This window comes from Alosa sapidissima, chromosome 9 (assembly GCF_018492685.1).
Source record: "Alosa sapidissima isolate fAloSap1 chromosome 9, fAloSap1.pri, whole genome shotgun sequence".
NCBI lineage: Eukaryota > Metazoa > Chordata > Actinopteri > Clupeiformes > Clupeidae > Alosa > Alosa sapidissima.
The window spans coordinates 18,415,139-18,442,854 of record NC_055965.1 but is presented as its reverse complement, the minus strand read 5'-3'; the positions used below and the strand labels follow the sequence as shown (position 1 = coordinate 18,442,854).

At 40.8% G+C, this 27,716-nt stretch overlaps 2 protein-coding genes across 5 annotated transcripts; both read left to right on the top strand.

Moving 5' to 3' along the window:
* The first annotated feature begins 1,525 nt into the window (after positions 1-1,525).
* LOC121718625 (hemicentin-1-like) lies at positions 1,526-8,446 on the top strand. Its single transcript, XM_042103703.1, has 7 exons — positions 1,526-1,638; positions 3,503-3,772; positions 4,060-4,386; positions 5,756-6,013; positions 6,487-6,510; positions 6,685-6,708; positions 7,148-8,446. Exons 1-7 carry the CDS (start codon positions 1,566-1,568, stop codon positions 7,258-7,260), a joined length of 1,089 nt encoding a protein of 362 aa, XP_041959637.1. The 5' UTR covers positions 1,526-1,565; the 3' UTR covers positions 7,261-8,446.
* A 12,208-nt stretch (positions 8,447-20,654) lies between these two features.
* Positions 20,655-26,553, top strand: LOC121718631. Of its 4 annotated transcripts, XM_042103714.1 has the most exons (6): positions 20,655-20,805; positions 21,983-22,309; positions 23,044-23,379; positions 23,849-23,944; positions 25,270-25,402; positions 25,449-26,553. In XM_042103714.1, the coding sequence occupies exons 1-5, from the start codon at positions 20,733-20,735 to the stop codon at positions 25,380-25,382; spliced, it is 945 nt and encodes a 314-aa protein (XP_041959648.1). In that variant the 5' UTR covers positions 20,655-20,732; the 3' UTR covers positions 25,383-25,402; positions 25,449-26,553. The 4 variants fall into 4 exon arrangements, with proteins under 4 accessions (XP_041959648.1, XP_041959647.1, XP_041959649.1 ...); XM_042103713.1 differs by having other exon boundaries at positions 20,657-20,805; positions 25,270-26,553; XM_042103715.1 differs by having other exon boundaries at positions 20,658-20,805; positions 23,867-23,944; positions 25,270-26,553.
* The last annotated feature ends 1,163 nt before the right edge of the window (positions 26,554-27,716 follow it).

Genomic DNA, 27,716 nt, shown 5'->3' with positions numbered 1-27,716 from the left:
CTAAAGTTACCTTTAGTTTTGTTCTATCTTACCGTGACGTCTGGCTTTAAACAGCTGTCTAATGCAGTCTAACGTTCTGACAAGCAATTGCCCACCTTGTTCTTGCCCATCTGGAATAACTCCTAGGTTTGCTGCATCCATTCTTTCTGTTTTCGTTGTTTAAACTTGTGATGTCCATGATGACTATTGAGTTAGTGAATTAGCTCAACATTGTGTGCTGATAATATAGATAGCCGAGTAAAAGAAAACAAGTAGCCTAGTTGCGTGCCTGCGTGCGCATTCTCTCTCTCCTGCTCAAACAAAATGTGTGCGCGTTCATTTTGATAACGTGTTCACTAACTTCAATAGAAAATTGTAAATTGTAGCCTGATGGCATGCAGCTAATGGGATACTGTCCATAGTTGGGAAGGTATGGTGGGCCAAAACACACACACACACAGGAAATTTTCTCTTGTTGAGTAGCCTGATGGTACGCACAGTGCGTACGGACCTGCAAGCGTGCCTGCTCATGGGAAGGCTGGTCTCCAAATGAGGTATGTTCAGGTGAATCGTTCACATATCTCGAGGCAGCAGAGAACAATTGTGCGATTGACGAACAAAAACCTGGTCTGCAGGCAATTGAGTATAGTTTTTCACTGTAATTTGAAGGGCTCTATCTTGAGTAATAACCAGCCTAAACCAATCAACTACATGTTTTTTAGATAAGTTGATAGGTAATAAATACTGGATTGGTATTTGTACTGTATTTTTTCTTTATTTATCCATATATTACCTGTAGTAATTAATTACCCAATAATGTTCTACCGTTTATTAGTAATAGAGCTGAGGTGTTTCTTGGTATTTAATGTGTAGTTTTTCTGTATTTACCTTCATGTTACCTGTGGTAATTACCCAATAATATACTAGAATTTGCCATGGTAAATGTACTAAGTAAATACTTTAAGAGAAACTATACAGTTTTGGCAATTTCTTCGCCGTTTTCTCGCTTTTTGCTTCTTTTCGCTGGCTCTGTCATGACAAATGTCTGAGAAACTCCATCGCTACCATGTTCTAGCCGGTGCCTGGCTTGTATGTGTTTTAAATGAAGTAAATCAATTTGTTACACTCGTTATACTTCCTGACACTGAGGCCGTTGGCCGTTGGCCCAAAGTTGCCAGGGTGTTTTTTCCGCTCACAGGCGCTAGGGGGAAGCGAGATGGCCAACATTCAACCCGAAAAAAGTCATATAACCATTCCAATGACTCCGAAGCTGATACGTTAAGGTAAATTAAGCTAAAAAACCTGCATAGTTCTCCTTTAAAGCACTGTACAATCGATTGGTGATGGTTGGTTGTGGTGGCTCACTAGCTAATCCCTGTGAGTGAGAGATAAAGTGTGTGTGTGTGTGTGTGTGTGTGTGTGTGTGTGTGTGTGTGTTTGTGCATGTGGGTGTGTGTGTGAGAGAGAGTGTGTATGTGTCTGTCTGTGTGTGTGTGTGATACGATTATATAACCACAAGAAGGGGTACGGTCAGTTTGATCTGACTCTCAAGCATACAGTATGTCTCAAAACCTCTGAACACAAACATGGAGTCTTTCCCTCTCCTTCAGCAACTTCTCTGGATCTCCCTTCTGTGTTCTGCCGACTTCTATGTATCTGGTAAGATATTTATACCCCTTAAACACAAGAGACACATCTGAGAATTGAAATTTGAAATTAGACTGTCCAGTAGAAGCACAGAAGAAGAGATAATTTCAGATTGTACAGAATCAACTACAGAATAGAAGGTGAACGTTCAAATCTGGGCAAGTGCAGGGCTGAGCCGCACGGTCAACACAACCAGTGTTGGGAAAGTTCACTTTCTACATGAACTAGTTCAAAGTTCAGTTCACAAATTTTAAAATGAACTCAGTTCAGTTCATAAAATTTTGAACTAAGTTCACAGTTACAAAAAATGAACTAGTTCATAGTTCTTTTTTCCATATGTTGCTGCAAGCTATTATTTTTCAAAATTATTGTCACAGCCCATATAGAACCACAGACAGCAATTATTTTTTATCAGTTTTAACACTGAAATGCATCAGATTTCATCTATGCATCAGATTTCAACTTCATATCCAATTTTGAATCCTTATCCAACCAGGGTTTACATTAGCATTGAGGGGACAGAATTTCCCCATTGTTGCTTTAATTATCATTATGATTATCATTATTATCACAGTTATTATTGTTATACATGCACTTCAAAGCAGTTAATGTTTAAAGTGCTAACATTGTTCACACAAGTTTGTGAAAACATGCACATCACAGGACTGCTTTACTAATTATTAGGTATTCTTCAGTTATAAATTAGGTCTGCCCACTTAGTACTCTCACACAAACCATAACTGTGTGCTGTGTGTGTTTCGCTAATTCACGGATTGGGATAAATGCAGAGACCAAATTTCCCTCACAGGATCAAAAGAGTATATATACTCATACTATACTTATACTTAAAGTAACAATATTTAACGGTCAGTATGGAAAAATAACTAGCAGTGCTTTGTGTATGTGAAAACCCAGGTAGAAGACGGTAACTTCATGTAGGTCTGCAGCAACGAAAAAAAATGATCCTGAGGAACACAAAAAGGTATTGAGAGGGAACGCAAAAAGTATTGCGAGGGAACGCAAAACTATTGCGTGGGAACGCAAAACTATTGCGAAGGAACGCAATAGTGCGGTCTAAAAATATTTACCAACGTTATGTGACCCTTCCCGGGCTCCGTAGATCTGTGATTGACATATAAAGAAAATACAGACATACATTTAACATTTGTGGTGTTATTCATAACTTTATAAAGTTATAAGGTCTAGTTTTGTGGTAGTATCTGTTTTAGGAACGGTTTTCATAATAGGGGTCTAACATTATTGCGAATAGACAGTGGGCTAAGTATTTTAAGTTAAATTAATTGGCATCAAAGTTGCCTTAAAATACAATCTTCTGCCCATATGCCACTGTAGCTATGAGCTGTACAAGATGCAATTCTTCTGTGCCTTTGAACTTTCCCTACTACATCATATGTAGTCATACCCACACACACACCACTTGACATCACACCAAACTGTTCTCAGATGCTTTCTGCTTACTAATCAAAAGCACTTAATGTGTTTTATGTCTTTTAGTTATGAACTTTTAAAAACTATCTTTAAAACTATTTTTATTTGTCTTTTTCTGCTTTTGTTTAATATTATGTGCCATTCATTCTGTTTTTTTATGTACAGTAAAGCACATTTAATTGCCTCTCTGTGTATGAAATATGCAATATAAATACACTTGCCTTGCCTTGCATTGCAAAACCTGCACTGAGACATCCATATCAAAGTCTGATCAAGTTTGACATTCACATGACAGTGAGATGGTGTGAGGGTAGAACAAAAGGAACCTGCAGAAATGTTTCCTGAACTTCTAGAACTATGTGGTTCTGTCAGACTGAGCTGCACCACACTAACTGCTTGCTGTTTTCCTGGGTGTTCTGGGGAGCAGGTCAGAACTGCAGAGGGAGGGAGCCAGTCATCGATCCTCCTGCTCTTGTGGTGAAGTACGGAAGTCCAGCTACAGCAACCTGCCGCACTGAGTACAATACTACCAGGATGAGCTGGGAGGCAACAATGGGAGCTTCAAGCAAAGAGAACACACAGCAGCTGGTCTGGAGTGTGGACAGTGTGACTGACTGGTCACTGAAGGAAGGCATATTATGGTTAGCCATCTATGAATATGAACCCTGTACGACTCATCTACCCATCACCATTTATAGTAAGTGAATTTGTTGTCCAGGATGATGCTCGAATAGCACATATAAGTAAAAACAAAAAAAAAACTTTTTTAAAGAATCTGTGTTGTTTTATGTATGGAATTAATATTGTACACACATTTTTGATGATTTCACTGACACTGACTGTTTCATTGTTTTACTGCCTCAGAATAGACCAACTTGTAACATTTCATTGGAACTCAAAGTACTGTGAGGAAACCACTGTCCATACTGTGTGTGTGTGTGTGTGTGTGTGTGTGTGTGTGTGTGTGTGTGTGTTTCTCTACAGAAATTCCAGAGAATGTAGACCTTGTTATACATAATGCTGGTCCACTGGTGGAGGAACACACATACTGGCTGGAGTGTGAGGTTCAGAGTGTGGCTCCAGTTAACAACCTCACCGTCATCTGGTTCAGAGGGGACAGCAAGCTGGAACAGTCAGACTTCACTCAGTTCAATATTGAGGGCGACGGAGATCAGAACGTCACTGTGAGGGCTAATCTGAGTATCATAGCTTCCAGAGAGGACAACAGAGCCTCCTACAGCTGTGCTGCCCAACTGGATCTTGAGAACACAACAGACACCACCTCTAATATCGTCCAGCTGGAAGTATTCTGTAGGTCTTGTATTATTTGTGAACACAAGAGATAGGAGAGATTGGGGACAGGTGTAACACAGGTGTAAGTCCACTATTGGGGACAATGAAAATATGGATGTCAACAGTAAGTGGACCTTTTAGTAACCCTTCCACAAGGGTTAACTCCAACATGTTTCTATTTTCCCCTGAAATACATGTTGCATTTCAATGTAAGAGGTAAGGCACATCTGCTTGAATTAGTTGAATATAGACACGAGACATGTTGCATATGTTCAAATGAAAGGTGACACTTTTACCGTTTTTGAGGAAAACAAAAATAAGCATGAGCAAAAAAATGAAAGAAAAAAATCTATTGTATTATAATCTCTAGTGTTATTATTGCAGCAACTTTTATCAGCAATATTTTCTAAAATGGATAGTTCCGGCCCTTAATTATGACTGGCTGAATCACGTTCGATGCTGTTGTAAAATCCAGCACAAACATACACCTTGACTACATTTCGTTCTATATTACTGTGCTACTTGATACAAAAGTTGGGATTAGTTGCGTCTCGACGTTGCTTGGCAACCATTCTGATAGAGGAAATATATTTCTTGACGGAAGAATGATTATCCATGAATACATAGATATTACATTTCTTGTTGCTGTGCCTTTATTTTATGAAATCTTTACCAAATATGTAGTAACCGTTTTAGAAAAGTAATAAGTCACTCAAGCCCGTAGGTTACACTGACTTTAGAAGCAGGGGTGTAGTGGTAAAATAAGAGGTGGGTAATCTATGAATTCTGTGATCACGGTAAGGTGGACTGCGCCATCCAGATTTATTTTTCAAAAGCATTTAGAACATGTTTGATGATGTTGAAGGTTATTATTCAGTGTTTACAATTATACCAGTGGTATTAATGGTTCCTAGAGTGTTGAGTGTACATATTGTGAATGTGGATAAAACAGTGTGATTTTTGAATGTTAAAAGTTGCAATTTGTGAGGTGGATAAACTCTTTTTCTGAAATTTCAGAGATGGATAAACTGTGTTTACTTGCGTTTAGCCTCCACTACATCCCTGTTTAGAAGAGCTAAGGGGGGGGGGGGGGGGGGGGTGTTAGGCAATCCACTAGCACATTGTGCCTAAAGAGCCCCTTAGCTGAGGCTTCTCGGGGCCCTTAGCTGAGGCTTCTCGGGGCCCTTAGCTGAGGCTTCTCTGGGCCCTTAGCTGAGGCTTCTCGGGGCCCTTAGCTGAGGCTTCTCGGGGCCCTTAGCTGAGGCTTCTCGGGGCTTTATTGCTTAAATTTATGGTTGCTACTACTACTACTATGCAGTGTCATCATTCTCAAGATCATTTGCATTTGAAATAGCTGAAACAGTCTTTCATTCCTCTTGCCCACCAGACAAACCCAGATTAGTGAGCCTCAACCAAAATGTGAGCTTAACAGAGGGGGACCGTCTGGAGTTGAACTGCACTGCTGATGCCAACCCCAGCCCCACATATGAGTGGAGACGCGACAACAAGACCCTGGAGAACAACAGCAGCAGCAGCAGCACTCTCCTCATCGAGTCTGTAGAGATGGACAGTGCTGGTGTCTATGAGTGCATCGTCAGCAACACTCAGGGGAAAGTCTCTGTAAAGATAAGAGTGGATGTCAGGAGTGAGTTGAATCTGACATAATAATTGCTGTTTCCATTTATAAAAGCTAAAACATTCCAATTACATTATTTCATTGTAACTGGAGCAGAAAATGTCACAAAGCAGCTAAATCGAGCAATTTCAATATATCCTAACAATCATAGGTAGTAAACTATTGTGGTGAGCTTGTCATAGATGGATCTCAGCTTCACCTAATGAACAAACTGAGAATCATAGCCAGCCATAAAGACCGAAAAGTTGTGAATCTCTGACTATCTAAATCAGATTCCAATTAAGAAGCGTTGTCATTCATGCATTTCTAAATACCCTGCCAGCCTATTTCATGAGCCTGTGAAAAACACATTGGGTTCCTCAAAATTCCACGGCACACCTCACTCTGCCTCACGGTGACCCAGTGTGCCTCGGCTTGTATTGTTTAGTTTACTTATTCTGAAACATCTCTTTTTCCTCTCCCTCCTCTTCCCTCTCTTCTAGACAACCCGAGGGGAATCATAATAGGTGATGTACAGGGGAAATTCCCCGTTGACTAAATGTTTATACGTCTCTTAAAATCTATATGATAACTATTTAATAAACAGTCAGTTAGTCTAATGCCAGGAGGTGAACACATTCTCTTATATTATATCTAATACAATGCATCACTTTTTCTTTCCCCTCTTCCCTCTCTTCTAGACAACCCAAGGACAATCATAATAGGTGATACAGGGGAAATTCCCAGTTGACTAAATATTTGAAGAGTTCAGATGCAAAACCCTCTAAATCCGTCTGACCACTTTTCTTTTAAATGAGCATTTAAATTCAGGCTCCTATAGGTTTTTGCCTATAAATCAATATTTCAGACCAGGAAGATAGTGGTATTTAGTGGGTTTAGAAGTTAAATTATTTGATTAGCGTATACTATGTGTGAAGAGCATCCCCTCACCATCTTTATCTCATTTTTGACATAGGTGGCATTTAGAGGCTTTTGCATCTGAACCCTTCATTTATACATCTCTTAAAATCTATATGATAACTATTTCCAATGTCAGGTAGAGAAAACCGTCTAATATAATAGAACGAGGCTTGTTTATGTTTAGATTACTTGTGCTGAATTTAACATCTGTTTTTTTCCCTCCTCCCGGTTCCCCTGTCCTAGACACACCGAGGGCGATCATGATAGGTGTGGTGGTCGTAGCGCTGGTCGTGTTCCTGGTTTTAGTGGTTCTGATCAGGAGGAAGCACTGCAAAAGAAATGAGCCCCACCAATGAGAGCCCCTCCATGTGAAATGAAATCAGCAGAAGCAGGAGAAGAGCCTCCGATCACACTCAAGGTCCCAAAATCATGTCTGGCCATGATACTGCATACCTTGTGAGAATTTGCATATTTTTTTAAATGTTTAATAATCTTATTCATATAACCACTGCTCCCTGAATGCAAGGAAATGGGATACAACATGGATAAGAGATAATGCTTAATTGGACCGAAATAATTGACACAGTTGAATCATATGAGCATTGTATGTGTTTTCTTGGATATGTATGTACATATCTTGGTATGCCATTATATACATTACACAGGGTTCCCACGGGTCATGGAATTTCTGGGATGTCATGGAATTTCTAAGTATATTCCAGGCATGGAAATCAGGCATTGAAAATGATCATTTTTGGGTCAAAGTCATAGAATATCAGGGAATTTTGTTGTAGCAGTTTAAAATGTGCTAGACTGGGCGGCGGTCATATTTCGTACTGCTCTGTGCTACATCTAGTTTAGCTCCAATGTAGTCATGTTACAATTTGCAAAATTCTACTCCAAGGAGCAAAACACCTCCACAGATTTGCACAGCATAACACACAATGTCTGCCTCACCCTTTTTGCAAAACATTACACACAGTGATTTGTAAAACTCTACACACATTTTCACACCTTATGGCCTCCTTACACCAAACAACTTTGACAAGATTTGGGAAAGATTCTTGAAAGATTAAAAGTCTTTTTTGAGAAAAGCTTGAATGGGGGGCATTAGTTGAAAGACTACAATCTTTCAAGAATCTTTCCCACATTTTGTCAAAGTTGTTTGGTGTAAGGTGGCCATTAGACACAGATAAGGATTGTGAAGTTACTTCCTTGTCATTGCAAAGCCCCGGATGGCCAATGACCACACTAATGAACGAATTGGATACATTAATCACATCCACCAGGTGTGGAAGCACACATGTGCTAATTTGTAAACACAGCACTCAGGTGTACTATAAAAGGCAGCAGCTTTTACAGTAGTTTTTCTTCAGAGTCAAAGTCTATGTACTTCATGCAGTCATTTTTATTTGTCTACAAATTTTACTGTATTTGTTTCTTTGATTTCATTGTTGGTTGATTACTGTAATGATTACTGTACTGTACTGATTATGGTAAGAAATACTGTATTTCAAGTATTGAAATAAATACTTAAAAATATTCAGTCTGCAGCATCAGTGTTGTGCAGTGCTTGCTATTAGTGTACATTCTCCCTATATCTCAAACTAATCATGAAGAATGTTGTGGGTTTGTCTTACATAAAGTCTGGCCAAAAATCTAGCACATGCTATTTCCTAAAATTAGTTTTTTTACAAATGTGTTTTTTATTTATCACAGCAGTGTGAAACTGGCTGCAATAGTGTCTGATCATTGAGGACTGTGTTGGTTAAATGAAAACTAATAGCATTTTCACAAATATGTGTATATGTTTTGACTGAAGTGTGTCATTTTGCAAACAATCAAGGAATTATGCAAATTGAGTGTGGTATTTGGATAATTGTGATTATATTTTGAAAAAAAGAACCCGGTCTTCAAAATTGTGTGTAAACAAAAAAAACCCTGTAAATGCCAGCTTGAAGTGCACTGTGCCATAACATGAATTGAGCAATATGCTATATGTCTGCAGAATTCAGCTGAGAATGTTATTGTATATTCATTGTGTAACTAGAACAAAACTCTCTACCCAGTATCTCCCTGATAAACAGATTCCCTTACTACTGGAAGCCAGAAAAGCCTCCTGAGCTGTGATCTGCCCTGATAAACACTAAACAGAATGAAGCCTGACATATTAATGGCCGATTCAGATCGCCACCATGGCATGTGTGTGTCTGTTCCGTGACTGCTGCGTCTCGTTTCATGTGAGCATTCATACCAGAAATGTCCTCGACGCGGCACTGCTGCGTCTCGTTTCATGTGAGCATTCATACCAGAAATGTCCTCGATGCGGCACTGCTGCGTCTCGTTTCATGTGAGCATTCATACCAGAAATGTCCTCGATGCGGCACTGCTGTGTCTCGTTTCATGTGAGCATTCATACCAGAAATGTCCTCGATGCGGCACTGCTGCGTCTCGTTTCATGTGAGCATTCATACCAGAAATGAGAGAGAGAGAGAAAAAAGAGGGGCCTCACTGACTCAGGTGTGAAAGTGAAAAGGACATGTTGACACACATCAGTTAAATCAACTGCCCCACCTTGTAGTACGAAGCTCACGCACACTGTCTTCATTTGCAATTGTACTGGTTTTTATTGCAACGTTTCGGTCAGATGACCATCATCAGGCAATTTTTGTAGTTCCATGTCAAATCAGCCTAGAGAATCAATGGTCTAATCCAGTTCAATGATCTATGCTAGGCTGGAGCTAAAAGTGGTATCTCCAGACTCAGAGAACGGCGGGATGATGTGGAGAAAAGTAAAAATCAATTGTTTAACTCAAGGGGAGTGGAAAATGAGTGTAATTCCCCAAATGGTGGAATATCCCTTTAAAGGTGCCATGTGTAAGAATTGAGGTAAAAATATCCAAAAAATGAGCTACACGCATCAAAAGAATGAGAAGAAATAAAGATGATGTCATTAAAAAAATGGCAAGGTATAGTGCTGCAGAGATATCAACCAGAATTAGCATGCTAAATTACTAGCCACAGCCCGACAGGTGTCATAATACCAGCTTCGGCCATGGGAGGCGGTATGCGGGCAACATAACCGCCAGCCAAACTGCAATACACGTTTCTCGGTTGTTACTCTAGGGTAGACCAACTCACTTTCTGGAGGTATACTGCCTCCATCTTTTATGGAATGTGGAGTATGAATTGATTTTTTGGCGGATATTACACATGGCACCTTTAAAGCTATCAAACAAACCACATCTTTACATTGTCCATTATTCCATTGTAGTCCAGTCATTTTAGGAGAAAGGGTTGAACAAATTGCAACACAAGCATTGGGTTTAAGAGAGAGCTGCCTGCCCAAAGGCTGAAGAGTGAAAGGGTACAGTGCAGTTGTGCATGGAAGCTAGTGGACCTTACCCGAGCCAGCGGCACGGTAAGAGACAAACTGCGCAAACAGGTAGGGGCCAAACCGTTTAAAATTTTGTAAATTGTACACAGATTTGAAAACACTCTAAAATGTTCAAAAGTAAGTAGATTGTGTTTGTGTAGTAACCCACAGTGGTGTTACCTTGTATATAATGGCTTTTTGTCAAATACTTTCAGAGCCTGTTTGTACAAAGATTCTAAGGGCCTGATTGTTGTTGGACTGGCCTGCCCCCAACAGGTAATACAGTATGAGATGTGCAAGAAAATGAGGGCATGGTGAAATATCTTTGCAGCCTCTGTGGAAAGAGAGGATCTAATCTGTCTAATATTTTCTGTGTTGTATTTAATAGTTTTTGTCATTTTCTTAATGTGTTTTAAAGTTGGGATTTGAGTCTAATACAACACCAAGATTCAGTGACAGTTTCAATTTGTTCACCCTTAATGCAGATTTTATATCTGGGGTGTGAAACTTGGTTTTGTAAAAGAACATAAAGGGGGTGTGTGAGCCTGTGTGTGTGTGTGTCTAAGTGTGTGTGTGTGTGTGTGTGTGTGTGTGTGTGTGTGTGTGTGTGTGTGTGTATTATTCAACATTTAAGATGTGTCGCTGTAACTCCAGGAAGGGGACAGGACTAGTCAGTTTGTTCAGACGTTTTAGAAGTGATCACTTTCCTTCGTGGACTTCTCTGGGTCTCCCTTCTGTGTCCTGTTGACTTTTGTGTAGCAAGTAAGACAGATGTATTTCTCTTTCCCAGACCTTACTTCCTTGCTGGTGAAGTTAAGCATTTACTTTGATGTGGCTTGAAGAATAGAACATACGTAACAATGTCTCTCTCTCTCTCTCTCTCTCTCTTTCTCTGAAATGAGATGAACCCAGTGATCGATCCCCCAATCTGGCGTTGAAGTACGGAGACCCAGCCTCCGCAAACCTGACGAGTTCAGCACAAAGCAGAGCTAGGCTGGGAAGCAACAGTGGGAGCTACAATCAAAGAGAACACACAGCAGCTGGTGTGGAGTGTGGGCAGCACTGACAACTGTGAGGAATGTGGGCAATTGCTGACCGATCTGACCATAAATATTTACAGTGAGCAAATCTGTTCCATTGTAATGTTCATGTTACTGTTATTTTTATTATCGTTTCTGTTATTTTTATTTATTATTATTATTATTATCGTTTCACTGTTGTTTCCTGTTGTTTCCTTGCCTTGGACCCGAAGCTGGTGTAGAATTTGACCTGCTTATTCACACCGAGTACAAATGTTAAGATGAGGCGATTTCCTATAGGCAGATTTTGACTTGGGATTATATTGGGGCGAAGCACAGACGATGTACTGCTACTTGGGTGCAGAGATGTCACGCAACACATGAGCACCTTGTCTCACTCGCCACAGCTCAGACAATCTCTGTGTCCAAATATGAGTGCTTCACCCTAATATAGTCCCAAGTCACTACCTGAGAAGGAAGTACTCAGACGCTAAGCATTTCTCAGCCGAGTAGCCAGCCAGTCACTTTCTCAGCACTCACAGGTTCCATCAGTGTGGATCGAGTAGCCAGCCTTCAGTGTGGATCGAGTAGCCAGCCTCAGTCACTTACTCAGCACTCTCACGTTCCACATTCCATATTTCATTTGGATCTCAGCTCGTCAGCTTCAGCACAGTTGATTAGTCACTGGCGGAAGACAGAGAAAGGAAAGAGGAGAAAAGATAAAACAGATAGGCCTATAGACCCTTTCAACAATAAAAACAAAAACAATGCTTGAACGTTCTATTTGGGCCCCAATCTACTTCCTCTGCATTAAGATAACATATGGAATGTTAAAAAGGAAGTCTTGTGGGGCCAACTATGATGCTGACAACGGAACTCTCTTGAAAGGGTCTATAGGCTACACATACATACAAGCAATATGACCACACGCGAGGCTACAGATCATGGGCAAAATTTAGTCTGGCTTGTCATGTGCCCCCCCCCCTTTTTTCTTATTTGAGCCTCACTTTCAATTTTATTATGGCTGGACATTTTACTTTGTCTGTGGTCAACACATTTTCTAATTCTGTTACGCTTCACTTCACTCTGCAACATGAGGCCCCCTAGTGGCCGAGGTCCCGGGCTGCAGCCGCTATAGCCCATTAGGTTAACATGACCCTGTGTGTGTGTGTGTGTGTGTGTGTGTGTGAGTGAGTGAGTGAGTGAGAGAGAGAGAGCAAAATTCCTATGGAGATGTAATCTTGATGTCTAAATGAGCAGTGAGTTTAGCGAGATAAGTGGGCACGTCTGTGTGTGTGTGTGTTGTGTGTGTGTGTTGTGTGAGTGTGTGTGATGAGATGTATTATAATAATCTCAGGAAGGGGTGTGGGCCAAGTTTCATTTACAAATTTCCCCTCTGTCAGTTTTACCAGACGCTCAAGCAAACCTGCAGTGAGCACATGGAGTCTTTCCCTCTCCTTCAGGGACTTCTCTGGATCTCCCTTCTGTGGCCTGTCGACTTTCATGTATCAGGTAAGACAGATTTGTTTTACTTGAAAAAATAAAAAAACAAAATAATAAATTCCCGAAGGAACATTTTCTTGCAAGTCTCTTCAGTGTTTCGGAATGTGAGAGTAGAGCTCATACTAGAATGAACCTTCTGCTGAGATGGTTCATGAACGGTCTGGTTCTATAAGAGATGGTTCATGAAAGTCTGGTTCTATAAGAGATGGTTCATAAACGGTCTGGTTCTATAAGAGATGGTTCATGAACGGTCTGGTTCAATAAGAGATGGTTCATGAATGGTCTGGTTCTATAAGAGATGGTTCATAAACGGTCTGGTTCTATAAGAGATGGTTCATAAACGGTCTGGTTTTACAGTATAAGAGATGGGTCATGAACGGTCTGGTTCTATAAGACCTAAATGCACCACTACCTGCTCACTGTTTTCCTCTCTTCTTATTGATTTTCTCTTTTTTTCTGACCAGGTAATAACTGCACTGGGAAGAACCCAGTGATTGACCCTCCTGCTCTGGTGGTGAAGTACGGAAGTCCAGCCACAGCAACCTGCCGCACTGAGTACAATACTACCATAATGGGCTGGGAGGCACCGGTGGGAGCTACAAGCAAAGAGAACGCAACGCAGCTGGTGTGGAATGTGTCCAGCATTACTGACGTGGAGGGTGGAATAATGTGCTTTGCCAACTCCGAATATGGGCAATGTGTGACTAATCTACCCATCACCATTTACAGTGAGTAAATCTGTAATGTTTTACCTAAGGAATGACAGCGTAAGCAGAGCATAACAAACGGTACTTTACTCAGTCACTAAGCATTGCATCAGTAGAACATGGCAGCAGCAAACGGAAGCATATCCCTTGAAAACATCCGGTATAGCTTACTTCCTGTAGCTTAATTAATACAGTGAACACAAGAGAATCTATTGTGTGACTGAAAAAAATCTCTATCTGAGTGCCTATAATATGCCACTGTGGAGACAGACACGATGTGAATTTGTAGCTGGCACAGCATACACCTTAGCCCTCTCAGTGACTATTTTTTAGGATCATGACCGTGCATCCAGTTTTCGAAAACATTGTTTGCACCACCATTATAAACTAAGAGCTTAACTGCTTTTTACACCTGTACTGGCAAACTGGTTCTGAACACATCTCAAACTCATTCCTATTTGGGAGGGGACCAATATAATGAAATGCAGGTTCACATCTAACCCTGTGTCTGTGCAGATAGTAGATGAAAGTGCTGTTGAAGCAATTGTTTACAGGTTATAGAAACAGCTTTCAGGAATCATGATGATAAATAAATAAGCGAAGATGAGACCCAAGGTAAACAGACCCATCAGCCATACTGTAGTAGAGGTGTTAAAGACTTAGATAGATAGATAGATACTTTATTGATCCTCAAGGGGAAATTCAAGGATCTCGGTAGGATACAGACATAACACACAACATGCACTTACAGCAGAAGTGGTAAACATACAGTAAGTGTAAGTATAAACATATAACTAAACTCCACTGTACAGTAAGACAGTAGAAGATAAGACAGATAAGAAAACTAACAAAACTAAAAACTAAATACACTATATAAGTTAAATTAAGAAAGACCAATGTGCTTGAGGGTGATCAAGCATAAGACGCTTGTAGTGACAGGGCCAGGACTGGTGATGTGCTAAAAGGAGTGAGTGTCATGGTGAAGGTGCAAACAGTAGTCCAGCCATAGTCCTTAGTTATGTGTGCCTGGCAAGGTGCTCAAGAGAGTGAGTGTCATGGTGAAGGTGCAAAAAGTAGTCCAACAGTGCAACAGTGCAAGAGTAAGGTCTAGAGACCAGCATAAATAATATAGACAAATAGGGGGGTAACGTGTAATGTAGACAAGGTAAAATAAAAAAACTATTTCAGTGCAAGAACAGGTTGAGGTAATAGGGTTATAGCCATTCATTCATTCAGTATTGTATCAGAAGCCTGACCCATGTGTGCTAATATAGCATGAAAAAAAAACAGTGTAGCAGTAAAACAGTAGAGAAAACATTAGACTGTGTACAATAGTAGAACAGTAGTAAAACAGTAGTAAGCAGTAGTGGGCAGTCAGTACTCAAAAAACATGGACATGGAGAGGGTGGAGAGGCAGACAGACTAAGCAGAGAAGTCTATCTCTCCTCTTCCCTTTAGTGAAGCATTGTACAGTTCAATGGCCCTAGGAACAAATGACTTCCTCAGCCTTTCAGTTGTGCATGGCAGTGAGCGAAGTCTCCAGCTGATCAAGCTCTTTTGGTTTTTGATTGTGCTGTAGAGCGGATGACATTCATTGTCCAAGATGTTGATCAGTTTGTTTAGGGTCCTTTTGTCAGATATTGAAGTGATGCACTCCAGTTCAGCTCCCACTACAGAGCCAGCCTTCCTTACCAGCCTGTCTTACTTAAAGGGCAAATGTCAGATTAACAACATTTTTAATTAATGTTAGTTAATGTGTACATAAATCAGTGAAGACATACATATTTTGTTATAAAATGATTACTCTAAATGCACTACGACAGCATTTAAAACCATTTCTATGACAACATTTACAGCCAGCATTTCATACCACAAATGAGCGATAGCATCATAAAAGGGAGTCGTTCCAAGAAAGTACTATGTAAATATATAAGTATAACAAAATATATTTTTGAGTTTTGAGGCAGAGAACATCCAAAAAACAATTTTTGTATTGATCTTAATTACAAATGTAACATGACAATTGCTCTTTTGCATAGTAAGGTCTACACACATGGCCGGCGAAGCGATGGCGATTTATGGCAGGCGACCGGCAAAATTGACTAGAATCTATTGAAGAGAAGGGGGCAACGCATTCGGCAAGTGGAATGAAGGCCATCGCATTGCTCCAATCGGCCCCTCTCTATTTTTCAGGGTGATGTCATACAGTAATAGAAAACAGCTGTCTGGTCAGTGTATCACTACTGAATTGATGGATGATCGCATCGCCAGTAGTGTGTGTAGTAAATCGATTAACATAATTCCTCTGTCGCGTTTGACTGTCGCATCGCCGGCCGTGTGGTGGGCTGTGCTTTCTTCCCTTTTTATGTCATCATTCAGCTGTGTTTTGAAATGCGATCTTGACAGAAATGGCTGCAAATGTTGTCGTAGTGCATTTAGAGTTATACTTGTACTGTATGTATTTATGTATATCTTCACTGATTTATCTACACATTAACTAACATTAATGAAACATTTAGCTAACCTGACATTTGCCCTTTAAGCACCAAACACTTATGGGCGCTTTTATCCTCTATCTTCCCCTCATTGCCTTTATTTCTTTCTTTCTCTCTCTCTAGCTGGCATCCAGGTGGGAGCCATAATCGGCATAGTTGTTGTTGCAGTGCTGGTCCTGATCCTGGCTCTAGGGATTCTGATCTGGATGTTCAGCAGAAGATAGGAGCAGCACTGATGAGAGAGGGTGGTCATGATCTGGTGGAAGTGTGTGTGTGTGTGTGTGTGTGTGCGCGTGCTTCTCTATGTGAGATAGGAGCACCACTGATGAGAGAGGATGGTCATGATCTGGTGGAAGTGTGTATGTGTGTGTGTGTGTGTGTGTGCGTGCGTGCGTGCGTGCGTGCGTGCGAGCGTGCGTGCGTGCGTGCGTGCGTGCGTGCGTGTGCGTGCTTCTCTATGTGAGATAGGAGCACCACTGATGAGAGAGGGTGGTCATGATCTGGTGGAAGTGTGTATGTGTGTGTGTGTGTGTGTGTGTGTGTGTGTGTGTGTGTGTGCGTGTGCGTGTGCGTGTGTGTGTGTGTGTGTGTGCGTGTGTGCGTGTGTGTGTGTGTGTGTGCTTCTCTATGTGAGATAGGAGCAGCACTGATGAGAGAGGGTGGTCATGATCTAGTGGAAGTGTGTGTGTGTGTGTGTGTGTGTGTGTGTGTGTGTGTGTGTGTGTGTGTGTGTGTGTGTGTGTGCTTCTCTATGTGAGATAGGAGCAGCACTGATGAGAGAGGGTGGTCATGATCCAGTGGAAATGCTTCAAAAAAGTGATGAGAGTATGGAATCAAATCAGACTCAAACGTTGTGTCATGTGTCACTTCAAACTATAAAAAATATTTGTAACTGTGAAAAATGATTTGTACAAGCAATTGTCAATATTACAAATATGAACTGACAAATCTATTCATCAAATTATACACACTTATTATACGGCTCTTCACAATGCTAGTAGAGCGCTCCATTGACTTGAATGGGATTTCCCAAAGTTCTAGCGGTAAATAAATTCATGTAATTACCGCTGCAAACATATAATTACTGCTGTCAATGGCAACGGGTTTTGTGCTTCTGATACGTCTTTCATATCACTACGCAAGGACTGGAACTTCATTCAAACGTGAAAGCAGACGGTTGATCAGCTGTGTTCTAAAGAATGTTTGATTCAAGTTCAGCAGCGTGTATTGTTGCGAACTATTTGTTTCTCAGCAAATTCCACGATAAACGGTAACAAATAGGCTAGGTTATGTAGGCTAAAGTGATATCGTGGGGAGTTTATTATTTCGTTTTGGCAAGTAGCCGTATAATAAGCGGGATAATGTATAGAACGGCGGTCATTACTGTGAAAACTAGATGTACCGCAGAGCGGTACAAAATATGACTGAATATGAATCTAACTTTCTCACTAAATTGCATTATCCACACTCAATTCTCACTGGAATCTGCTAGACAAGTACCAAAACATGATTAGTTCATAGATTTCACATGTAAAATTCATTTTATACAACCCCACCCCCATCTTGCCTGTTCATAATTCTGAGAAATTCTTGAATTGTGTGCATGTGTGCCTGTACATGTTTATGTTTATGTGTGTGGGTGTGTGTGTGTGTGTGTGTGTGTGTGTGTGTGTGTGTGTGTGTTTATGCACATGTGTGCATATGGAATGGGTTAACATGACCCCTGGAGGCAAACATACAGAAAAAATGGGTCATCCTAGGCCCTACGATTCTCAAGATATTCACAGAAAACTGTGTCTGCCCTACCCTCCTTTCGGGGGGTCCAGTCCATGCCCACCAAGTTTCTTGTACCCCGGTCTTTCAGTGTCCCGGAAATCCTTGTTGGTGTACGGTCACTAAATCTACACATAAATTATTCTATTGTAAGGCCCCCCATTAACGAAAGTTCACAAAACTTGGCATGCATTCAGAGGGTGTCATAATGATCCTACACATTAAATTTTGTGCAGTTTTGACCATGTCAGCCAGAGATATTGTGATGAAAACACCTAATTTTTTGCTTTTTAATTTTTAACTAGGTGGCGCTATACATAAAATAAGTGGTAATGGGATAAGTTGACATGCCCCCTTAAGACCAACATACAAAAAAAGGTGGACCTCCTAGGCCCTACGGTTCTCGAGATATTCACAGAAAACTGTCTCCGGCCACCTACAGGCCAGTTGGTGTATAGTAACGTAAATTAATTTATTGTGTGGCCCCCCATGAACGGAATTCCACGAAACGAAATTTGGATATGCGAAAAAAAAAAAAAAAATCTGACTAAACCTATATGACCGCCGCTTCGCTGCGCGACGGTCATAATAAGTCCCTTCAGGGCGGAACAAGTCCGGTTCGCCCTGTCGGGACTTATTTTCCCAGTAATGACCGGCGTTCTATACATTATCTCTTACATACAACACTCTTGAGTCTGATTTGATTCCATAAAAGAGCCCCTCCATGAGACATGAACTCAGCTAAAGCAGAAGAAGAGTCTATCAAAGGTCCCATATCAGACCCAAGACCCACAATGATGACTGACCATACTGTATGATGACACTATATCTGTGTTAATGTGCCTTGATAAATCTATGTGTTCATGTTTGTTTTATTTATTGCAACCTATTACTATTACTATTAAAATATGTATAGGGAGTGAACAGAAATTTGTTTGTTAGAGGATGTTTAATTTAGTGAACCTCTCTCTCTCTCTCTCTCTCTCTCTGTGAGCAGGCCCAAGCCTTTATGGGGCCTTAAAATAATTTGACTTTGAATTTGTGTTATAGTGCAATCAACAATCAACTTGGTTGAAACAAAAGAGGCAATAGGATCAGTTGGTGCAAGTCAAGTCAAGTCAGGTCAAGTTTTCTTGTGCTGAGTATGTTGTTAATTGTTTCTAGGCTTTGTACTCTTTATACGGATTACTCTATAAAAAAAGATACATTTTGGATTACAATTCGCTGGATTTTCCATTTCTATTGGACTCTGGCATCTATTTTATCGTGTCACTGCCTTGTGTGGAAGAAGACACGTGAATAAACCTTTTCCAGTTTTCATTCTAACTTGTCTGTTTCTGCTTATTGGGTTCAGCCTGTTCCTTCAGGCCATGATATCCTGAAAAGGGATCATAATCGTATATAATCTATTATCTATTCTATTACATTACATGATATACCCATATTTTTTTAATGACAATGACTGACGTGAACTCTGTTCAGCTGCTTTAGGCTACACATACTGTACTGACGTGTTTGCCTATGACAGTCGAGGATTGTTTAAGTGCTAGTCTCCATGACTGTCATCCCATCTTATGTGGAGCACACTGTATCAGACCTCTGATTAGTGCCAACGCGGCAACCCTGAGCAGATTGCTACTGACGAAGTGCACACGCCCATGCAGAACAGGGAAACACTGCAAACTATCATATTCCCCTGTATCTCTAAATGCATAGTCACACACAGATATACTCAGCGACAGAACAGGGAAACACTGCAAACCATCATATTCCCCCTTATCTCTAAACACAGTCACACACAGATATACTCAGGGACAGAACAGGAACTGAAGTCATCTCATATGTGGAGGAACACATTATAGAGAAACAATTTTTCTATCCAACCATAATCATGACTGTAAACGTGAGGACACATTATGACTGAAATATATATATATATATATATATATATTTCAGTCATAATGTGTCCTATATATATATATATCTGATATAGTCTGATTGGAGTACTCTCATGTCTCAAAAGGAGTGAACCAGAGGATGGGGGGCAGACAGCAGAATTATGATTTCCGCTGTGATTTCCAGATAATATGTTTCCTTGATAGGGATCTAGAGAGATAATGCAGTTGTTTATGTCAATATCAAGGATATTTTTAAAGCAACAGCAAAGAGTTTTTTATACCTTAATATAATGTTTCCAAAATCGTTTCAGCGGTTCATCAACTCATAACAGGGTGAACGGCACTTCCGCAGTTGCTTCGCGGCCCTCTATCGGCTATAACCGCACTATGCAAGTTTGCCAGATCGGGTAGCTGATCTGTAGCACATATGAGACATTTTACTGGGGCAGCCGTGGCCTACTGGTTAGCGCTTCGGACTTGTGACCGGAGGGTTGCCGGTTCGAACCCCAACCAGTAGGCACGGCTTGAGCAAGGCACTTAACCCCTCACTGCTCCCCGAGTGCCGCTGTTGTTGCAGGCAGCTCATTGCACCAGGATTAGTGTGTGTTCACTGTGTGCTGAGTGTGTTTCACTAATTCACGGATTGGGATAAATGCAGAGACCAAATTTCCCTCACGGGATCAAAAGAGTATATATACTTATACTATACTATGAGACTACAAATTTGACTTGCTTCTGATGTCGCAATACATCATACTTTCATTAAATCATGCAACATACTCTACCGTGTCTGTGGACATCATTATTGGCAAAGCTGGTGCTAGATAAACAGACAGAGGAAAAGTGCTTTAGTGTTGCGTTAAGTAAAAACAGATTTAGCACATGACTCTAAGCTCTTCAAAGACAAAGAAAAAGTGTGTGTGCATGTGTGCGTGTGTGTGATTCAGGGATGTATCAATATAAGGAAGGGGCGTAGACCAACCTTCATTTAGCCAACAAATTTCCTGTTTGTCAGCTTTCCCAGATATTCACAGCACTCACCGATCTGAAAACAAACATGGAGATTTTCTCTCTCCTTCAGCAACTTCTCTGGATCTCCCTCTCATGTTCTGGGGGCTATTATGTTTCAGGTATGGCATCTTTATTTTACTTGTATAAATGTAAGAGGGACACTTCACAGTTGTCTTTTACTAACCTTTTCAGTTTTTGCATTGTCATTGTTAGTAGTTTATGATTAGCATTATAACTCCCTTAGCCACGTTGGCTGATGGACTAGGGCTCCGTGACATACTCAACAAGACCAGTTAGACAACAGCAGAAGTGTGTCCCTATCACACAATATTAGCCAAAGTGAAACCAAATTCCAGCGTCTGCATTCTGAGCCAGTTTCAGATTATCATTATCTTGCATATATAAATTGAAATACACTGGGACCAGTGCGTTTTAATTGAAATTATTTAAATTGTTTAATTTAAGTTATGTGTTCAGAGCACCCCTGTTCGTGAGAGTCTGGTGTTATTAGTGCTTGTAACTAAAACAGAAATGCTGTGTGGTGTCCAGGTGGGAGAGTAATTAACATGTGTAAGATCGAGGCAAGAGCAACACTAACTCTGACCCAACTGTTGCAGTTTGTTCCTGTTTGTGTAACCAGTTGCGCCACAGAGCCCCCCGTGGTGCAAGCACTTTAAGATCAAGTCTGAAGTTTTAATGACAGTGGGGTCGTTGATTTTAACCAAAGTCCTTTTAGGCAAGTCCCTCCACTCGGCGGCCATATTGCAACGCTTTTTGGGCACTCATCGGCAGAAATGTGCATGCGCAAGGCTTCACGACACCAATCTTGCTCCAGCGGCGAGTTCACAACACATGATTGGCACGATGTCTTCACATCACACTACATGATTAGCTCAATGTATTCACATGTCGACGTTTTGCCGAGGAAGGGGTGGGATATGTGTAGACAACGGCCATATTAGCTTTACAAACTAGCCCCATGCATTTCTATGGAGGACTTTTTGAGTGCTGTGTCTCTTCATTAGAAAGTCTCTGTTTTAACACTGAGTTCAGAGCTGCACATGACGGTCCACTGTCAGGTTGGTAGAGTCAGTTTATAGCTCCTCCAGAGAAGAAGCTGAAAGGGTTCCTCAATTATTTGCTTCTGTCAGACTTAGACATTCACCACTACCTGCTCACTGCTTTTCTCTTTTTTTATGTGTGTGTGTGTGCAATGTGTGTGTTTGTTTGTGTGTGTGTGTGTGTTTGGGTGTGTGTGTGTGTGCAATGTGTGTGTGTGTGTGTGTGTTGGAGCAGGTCAGGAGTGTTGGGGGATAGAACCAGTGATCGATCCCCCCAGTTTGGTGGTAAAGTATGGCGATCCAGCCTCCGCAATCTGCCGCACTCAGCACAACGCCACAATGATACGCTGGGACGCACCCGTGGGAGCCACAAGCAAAGAGAACGCACAGCAGCTGGTCTGGAGTGTGTCCAGCGTCACCGAATGGACACTGGGGAGAGATGTACTGTGTTCAGTGTACTACTACACCAACCATGATAATGAAACTATGGACGAGTACACTATGGCCTGGAACTATGGCGAAGACTCAGAATGCCAGACCCAACTACCCATTCTCATTTACAGTGAGTGAATTTATTGTGCCGTTTGTGCATACTGTGGGCTCGTCTATTCTGCACTGCTACAGGACAGCAAAGGTCAAAAAGATAATTTTTTGAAAATTTAGCAAAATTAAATTAATATAGAGCTGAGTGAGTGAGAGAGAGAGAGGGGGGGAGAGAGAGAAAGAGAGAGAGAGGGGGATAGAAAGAGAGAGGGGGAGAGAGAGAAAGAGAGATACAGAGAACCCCTTTCATACCCCTACCTGCAAATACAGGCACACACAATAATGGTATTAGCTAACAAGGACCTGCCCTGACCATGCACTGATAGGCTAGTACCATAACTGCTATTGAGTCCTTCATACTACAACTAATCAATAGAGATTTATTTGTCGCATGCCCTCCCTGACCACATTAAACTATTAAACACCCTGTCATACTTTAAACAGGTCCTCAAAACTCACCTCTTCAAACTTACTTTTTCTTGGTTATTGACTTCCCCAGCTCTTCTCTTCTCATTCCCCACCTCTCTAGTTTTGTCCTCTGCTTTGTCCATGTGCCTGTGTGTTTATTGTCTGTTTATGTAACCTAGGCCTAGCCATGTACCTTGTGCGTTATGTATCTATGTGAAAACTGTAAAGCGTCTTTGAGTGTCTTGACACATTAAATGTATCATTATAATAGGCCTACAACAAAAAGTGCAGTGTACAATGTTACTTCCTTTACACTCCTGTCCTGTGTGTGTGTGTGTCTTTCAGAAATTCCTGAAAATGTGACCCTTCGCCTAGTAAACCACACTGGCCCTCTGCTGGAGGGACACGAGTACTTGCTGGAGTGTGAGGTTCAGAGTGTGGCTCCAGTTAACAACCTTACTGTCATCTGGTTCAGAGGGGACACTGAGCTGAAACGCTCAGGCTACTCTCAGTTCACTATTAAGGGTGATCGGTCTCAGAACGTCACTGTGAGAACTAATCTGAGTATCATAGCTTCCACAGAAGACAACAAAGCCTCCTACAGCTGTGCTGCCCATCTGAACCTGAACACAGCTGAGCCCATTCCTGATGCCAGATCGAAAACGATACAGCTGATATCAGGTAGCCCTTTGGGAAGTGTTGGGAAGGTTACTTTCAGTGACGAGGCTAGCCCTGTTTTTTTTTTTTTTTAAGCCCTCAGATCGTATATCTTTTTTCCCCCCCGCAAACCTGTTTTGTTTGGAGATGGAGAAAATGGTAACAGGCTCAAATGGGCCAGTAAAATAGTAATCAAGCACAACCTCCCTGCATGAATATCCTGTCTCTTGTCTTGCACAACCTCCCTGCATGAATATCCTGTTAACTTGTTGCCCAGCGGCAAGATATGAAATGTCATTGTGAAGCTATATCTTATGCCAAGTTAGAAAGTCTATCAGTAAGTTAATGTGGCACAAAATAAGCTGCCTAGTCTCTAGTCAGGTTGGTGAAGCATTGTGGCAATCATATAGTGCTAGACAAACAGGTGAACATTACATTTAGCCGACACTGTTGTCCAAGGTGACTAAACTACATATGCCAACTATATTACAAGGGATTACATTGTCCCCAGAGCACGGGATGGAGAGAGGGCAAGAGCAGGACGGAGAGAGAGAGGACACACAGCGGGGGCAAGACCTGGAAGAACCAGGTGAGAAAAGGGCATTTATTGTTAACCACCTAATAGCCTACCTATAAAAAGAAAGTACATTATATTTAGTCATTTCATGGATGTCTTACATTTTTACCATCCATTTTCCATATTTACCATGTGTAGTTTACATTGAAAACCAATGTGTTTCAGTACTGTGTAAATATGATACAATACTGTCCATGGCATGGTGGAAGGTGGTTCATGTCTCAATGCATATTAAATCCCATTTTTTGACGGCATAGGCTTTTAGAAATAGTCCAAAATAGCCTAAAGTTCAAGATGGTCTTTTATCAGTTAATAGGCCAATCATCCAGTTAAATAGTGGGGGAATTGTATGTCAGTGGAACTTGTAAAGATTTTGGTTGGATCAAAGATTCTTGTTGCTTTTACGAAAAATCTTAGCCTTTTCTAAGAAATTAAAAAACTGGATTAAATTCGGTAGCCTCATAATTCCTTGTCAAGAGCAGATGTCAGCTGCTTCCTGGAGGCTGAGCCCCCCCAAAGGCCAGATAGAATCGCCCCACTTTGGAAATGTAATGGATTACAATTACAAACCTATTTAAAACGTAACAGTAGTGTAACTATGTCAATTATTTTACCAAATTAATTTAACTAATCACATTTAATTACTTTTGATTACTTTTCAAAATTTCTAATGAATGTTTTCAACTGTTAACCATTTTCCAAATCTGGCCATGTTAACCTTAAAACAGTACTGTCAAACTATTTTTAAAATCCTTTATCACATGAAATACAATTATAAAATTGTAATGTCTTTTGCCAATGTTGTCTATTGTTAATGTCAATTAAGTGAGATTATACAACAGTTAGATCCAAACACATTTTTTTTTATACATACTTACGGCCAAATTAAAGCCTTTACCAACCACACTCCCACTCCTGTCATTGGCTTAACCTTCTTTTGTTGGGAGATCTGTCAGAAGTAAAATATAGATTTAAAATCATAACAAAAGTACTGGCGAGATCCTGTATTTAAAATTATAGTCACAAATCTTGCGATCTCATTAGCTAGCTTTTTGGACTCCTTATCATAAATGACTGTGATATTTAACCTGCTAGATATCTAGTTGTGTTATGATGAGTTGAGCCTCTCAAAGCGTGTGGGTTTTTGCTGCTTGATGCACTGAATAAAGGTTCATCTCTAAAATGTGTGTAATATGCCATTACTTCATTTCATGCTGAACAGCAAGTATAAATGCTGTTGACTACAGTCACATGACATGTCTTTACACTCATGCTGTATCCTCTCTCTCCCTCCCTCTCTCTCTCTCTCTCCCTTTCTCTCTACCGCTCCTTCCAAGGCAATCCGACGGGAATCATCATAGGTGCGGTGGTTGTTTCAGTGCTGGTCGTGATCCTGGCAGCAGCGATTCTGATCGGGACGAGACTCAGTAACAGAGATAAGCCTCACTGACGAGAGAGCACATCCATGAGGAATGAAAATCACCAGGTGGAGGACAGCCTGTAGACTATCCATGAGGAATGAAATCACCAGGTGGAGGACAGCCTGTAGACTAGGCTTTGAATGATGGGCAAAGTACAAAGTCTTAAGTCTCACTAAAGCTAATTTAATAACTAAACCATTATTATTATTATTACTTTTATTATTATTATTATTATTATTTGTTTTATAGTTTTGTAATTATTTTTTATAACTAAGCAAAAACAATTTGCAAATTTAACGCCACTGGAAAAACATTACGAGCAAACACTGGGGGTCAGCTCAATGTTCTCACGTGCTGCACTATAATGAGAACTCATGCAGGAGACTTTGTGTTCTCACATGCTGCACTATAATGAGAACTCATGCAAGAGACTTTGTGTTCTCTCATGAGAACTCATGCAGGAGACTTTGTGTTCCCACATGCTGCACTATAATGAGAACTCATGTAGGAGACTTTGTGTTCCCACATGCTGCACTATAATGAGAACTCATGCAGGAGACTTTGTGTTCTCACATGAGAACTCATGCAGGAGACTTTGTGTTCCCACATGCTGCACTATAATGAGAACTCATGTAGGAGACTTTGTGTTCCCACATGCTGCACTATAATGAGAACTCATGCAGGAGACTTTGCCTGTTGACAGACTGCGCACTTTGTGCCCCATTTGAGTAGAGGCCTGTGGGTGTCGGGCTCATATTAGGTGGTCAGATTTGTTGGAATGAGACCTTGTGTGGGCCAGATTTTTAAAATGTATTTATTTTCGCTAAAATCAATTTGACTTATTATGTATTTGGGCTACTTGCAGATTTATGCATTTTCTTCCAATAATTGAAGAACAGATACCAATCATGTCAATAACACCCACGTCGAATAACATTAAGCAGAAAATAACTAACGTAGGAGCAGAAAACAAGATGGCGACAGTATGAAACAGGAACAGATCTTAGCTAAAGCTTGTTGCGTCTTCATGAATTCACTTACACGTCTTGTCGTGGTAGTGTAAACCTGCTGAATTTCACCACTGACTACTCAAAATGTTATTACAAATGTTTGGCAATATGGAAAGGATCCCAACAGAGATATGCCAATGTCTTTTTTACCTTTATCAATGTAAATAAAATAAAATAAGAGTTTTGTAAATATGTAGAGATGATGTTTTTTCTGGTCCAAGTCACTCTGTATAGCGTACACCTACTTGTTTAGTTTCTGTGGGTCATATCACAGATGGGAGCCATAATCGCCATAGTTGTTGTTGCAGTGCTCGTCCTGATCCTAACATCCTTAGCATCATTTAAATTACTACATGTAAATGCAAATCATGGTTTTTGATGTTGTCTTATGTTTTATCAGAGCACACCAAGGCAAACATTCTTAAAGGTGTAGGTTTTTGAACATTCTAAGTTCCGCAACAATTGAAGGTTCTAAAATTCTATGTTGAATTCAATGAACCCAGATATTCTTTAGAATGTTAATTTCCCAACATTCCCGTCACACCGGTGTGACGGTACTCCTTTAAGGGTTAAAATTGTTAGATATTGTTGTGGCCAGAGGCACACACAGAAAAAGGTGGAAATATCCCAAACTGAAAAAACAAAAAAAAACAAGCAGAAGATCTGAAATCCATGAGGCAAAATACAAAGTAAAGTAAAGCAAACAAACAAACAAAAACAACAGAGGTGAAAACCAAAAACACAAACACTGAAATCTGGCTGCCATGAAACGGAAGCAAATGATAACAAGCTTACAGACGGGCCTAAGTGAGAAGCAGCTAGGGTGTGAACTAAAAGAATCCTCCTGATGCACTGAGGAACGGAGGAGAGAAAAGGGCTGGGAACTAAGAATGGCAGGAAGTCGAGCACAACAGGTGAGGGCTGCGATTAAGAGCACATGGGAAAACACATACACACACACACACACACACACACACACACATATGGGAAAACACACACACACACATACAGACACACACACATGGGAAAACACACACACACACACACACACACACACACACGGGAAAACACACACACACACTCACACACACACATGGGAAAACACATACACACACACACACACACATGGGAAAACACACACACACACACACACACACACACACACAGACACACACACACACAGACACACACACACACACACACACACATGTGAAAACACACACACACACACACACACACACACACACACACAGCAGAGGTTACAAATTAGGAAACATCTGTTTTGCTTACAGTTTTTTCTGACACATTCGCACATTTTTTGTAAGTATGGCTTTTTTTTGCAAAACTCTACAC

Excerpts from the sequence above, each read along its gene's own strand:
- LOC121718625 (XM_042103703.1), top strand. The coding sequence starts at position 1,566 with ATGGAGTCTTTCCCTCTCCTTCAGCAACTTCTCTGGATCTCCCTTCTG. Across the intron at positions 3,773-4,059 it reads TCTACCCATCACCATTTATA|AAATTCCAGAGAATGTAGAC; the intron begins GTAAGTGAATTT and ends GTTTCTCTACAG. Across the intron at positions 4,387-5,755 it reads CGTCCAGCTGGAAGTATTCT|ACAAACCCAGATTAGTGAGC; the intron begins GTAGGTCTTGTA and ends CTTGCCCACCAG.
- LOC121718631 (XM_042103714.1), top strand. The coding sequence starts at position 20,733 with ATGGAGATTTTCTCTCTCCTTCAGCAACTTCTCTGGATCTCCCTCTCA. Across the intron at positions 23,380-23,848 it reads AACGATACAGCTGATATCAG|GGATTACATTGTCCCCAGAG; the intron begins GTAGCCCTTTGG and ends CTATATTACAAG. Across the intron at positions 23,945-25,269 it reads GCAAGACCTGGAAGAACCAG|GCAATCCGACGGGAATCATC; the intron begins GTGAGAAAAGGG and ends GCTCCTTCCAAG.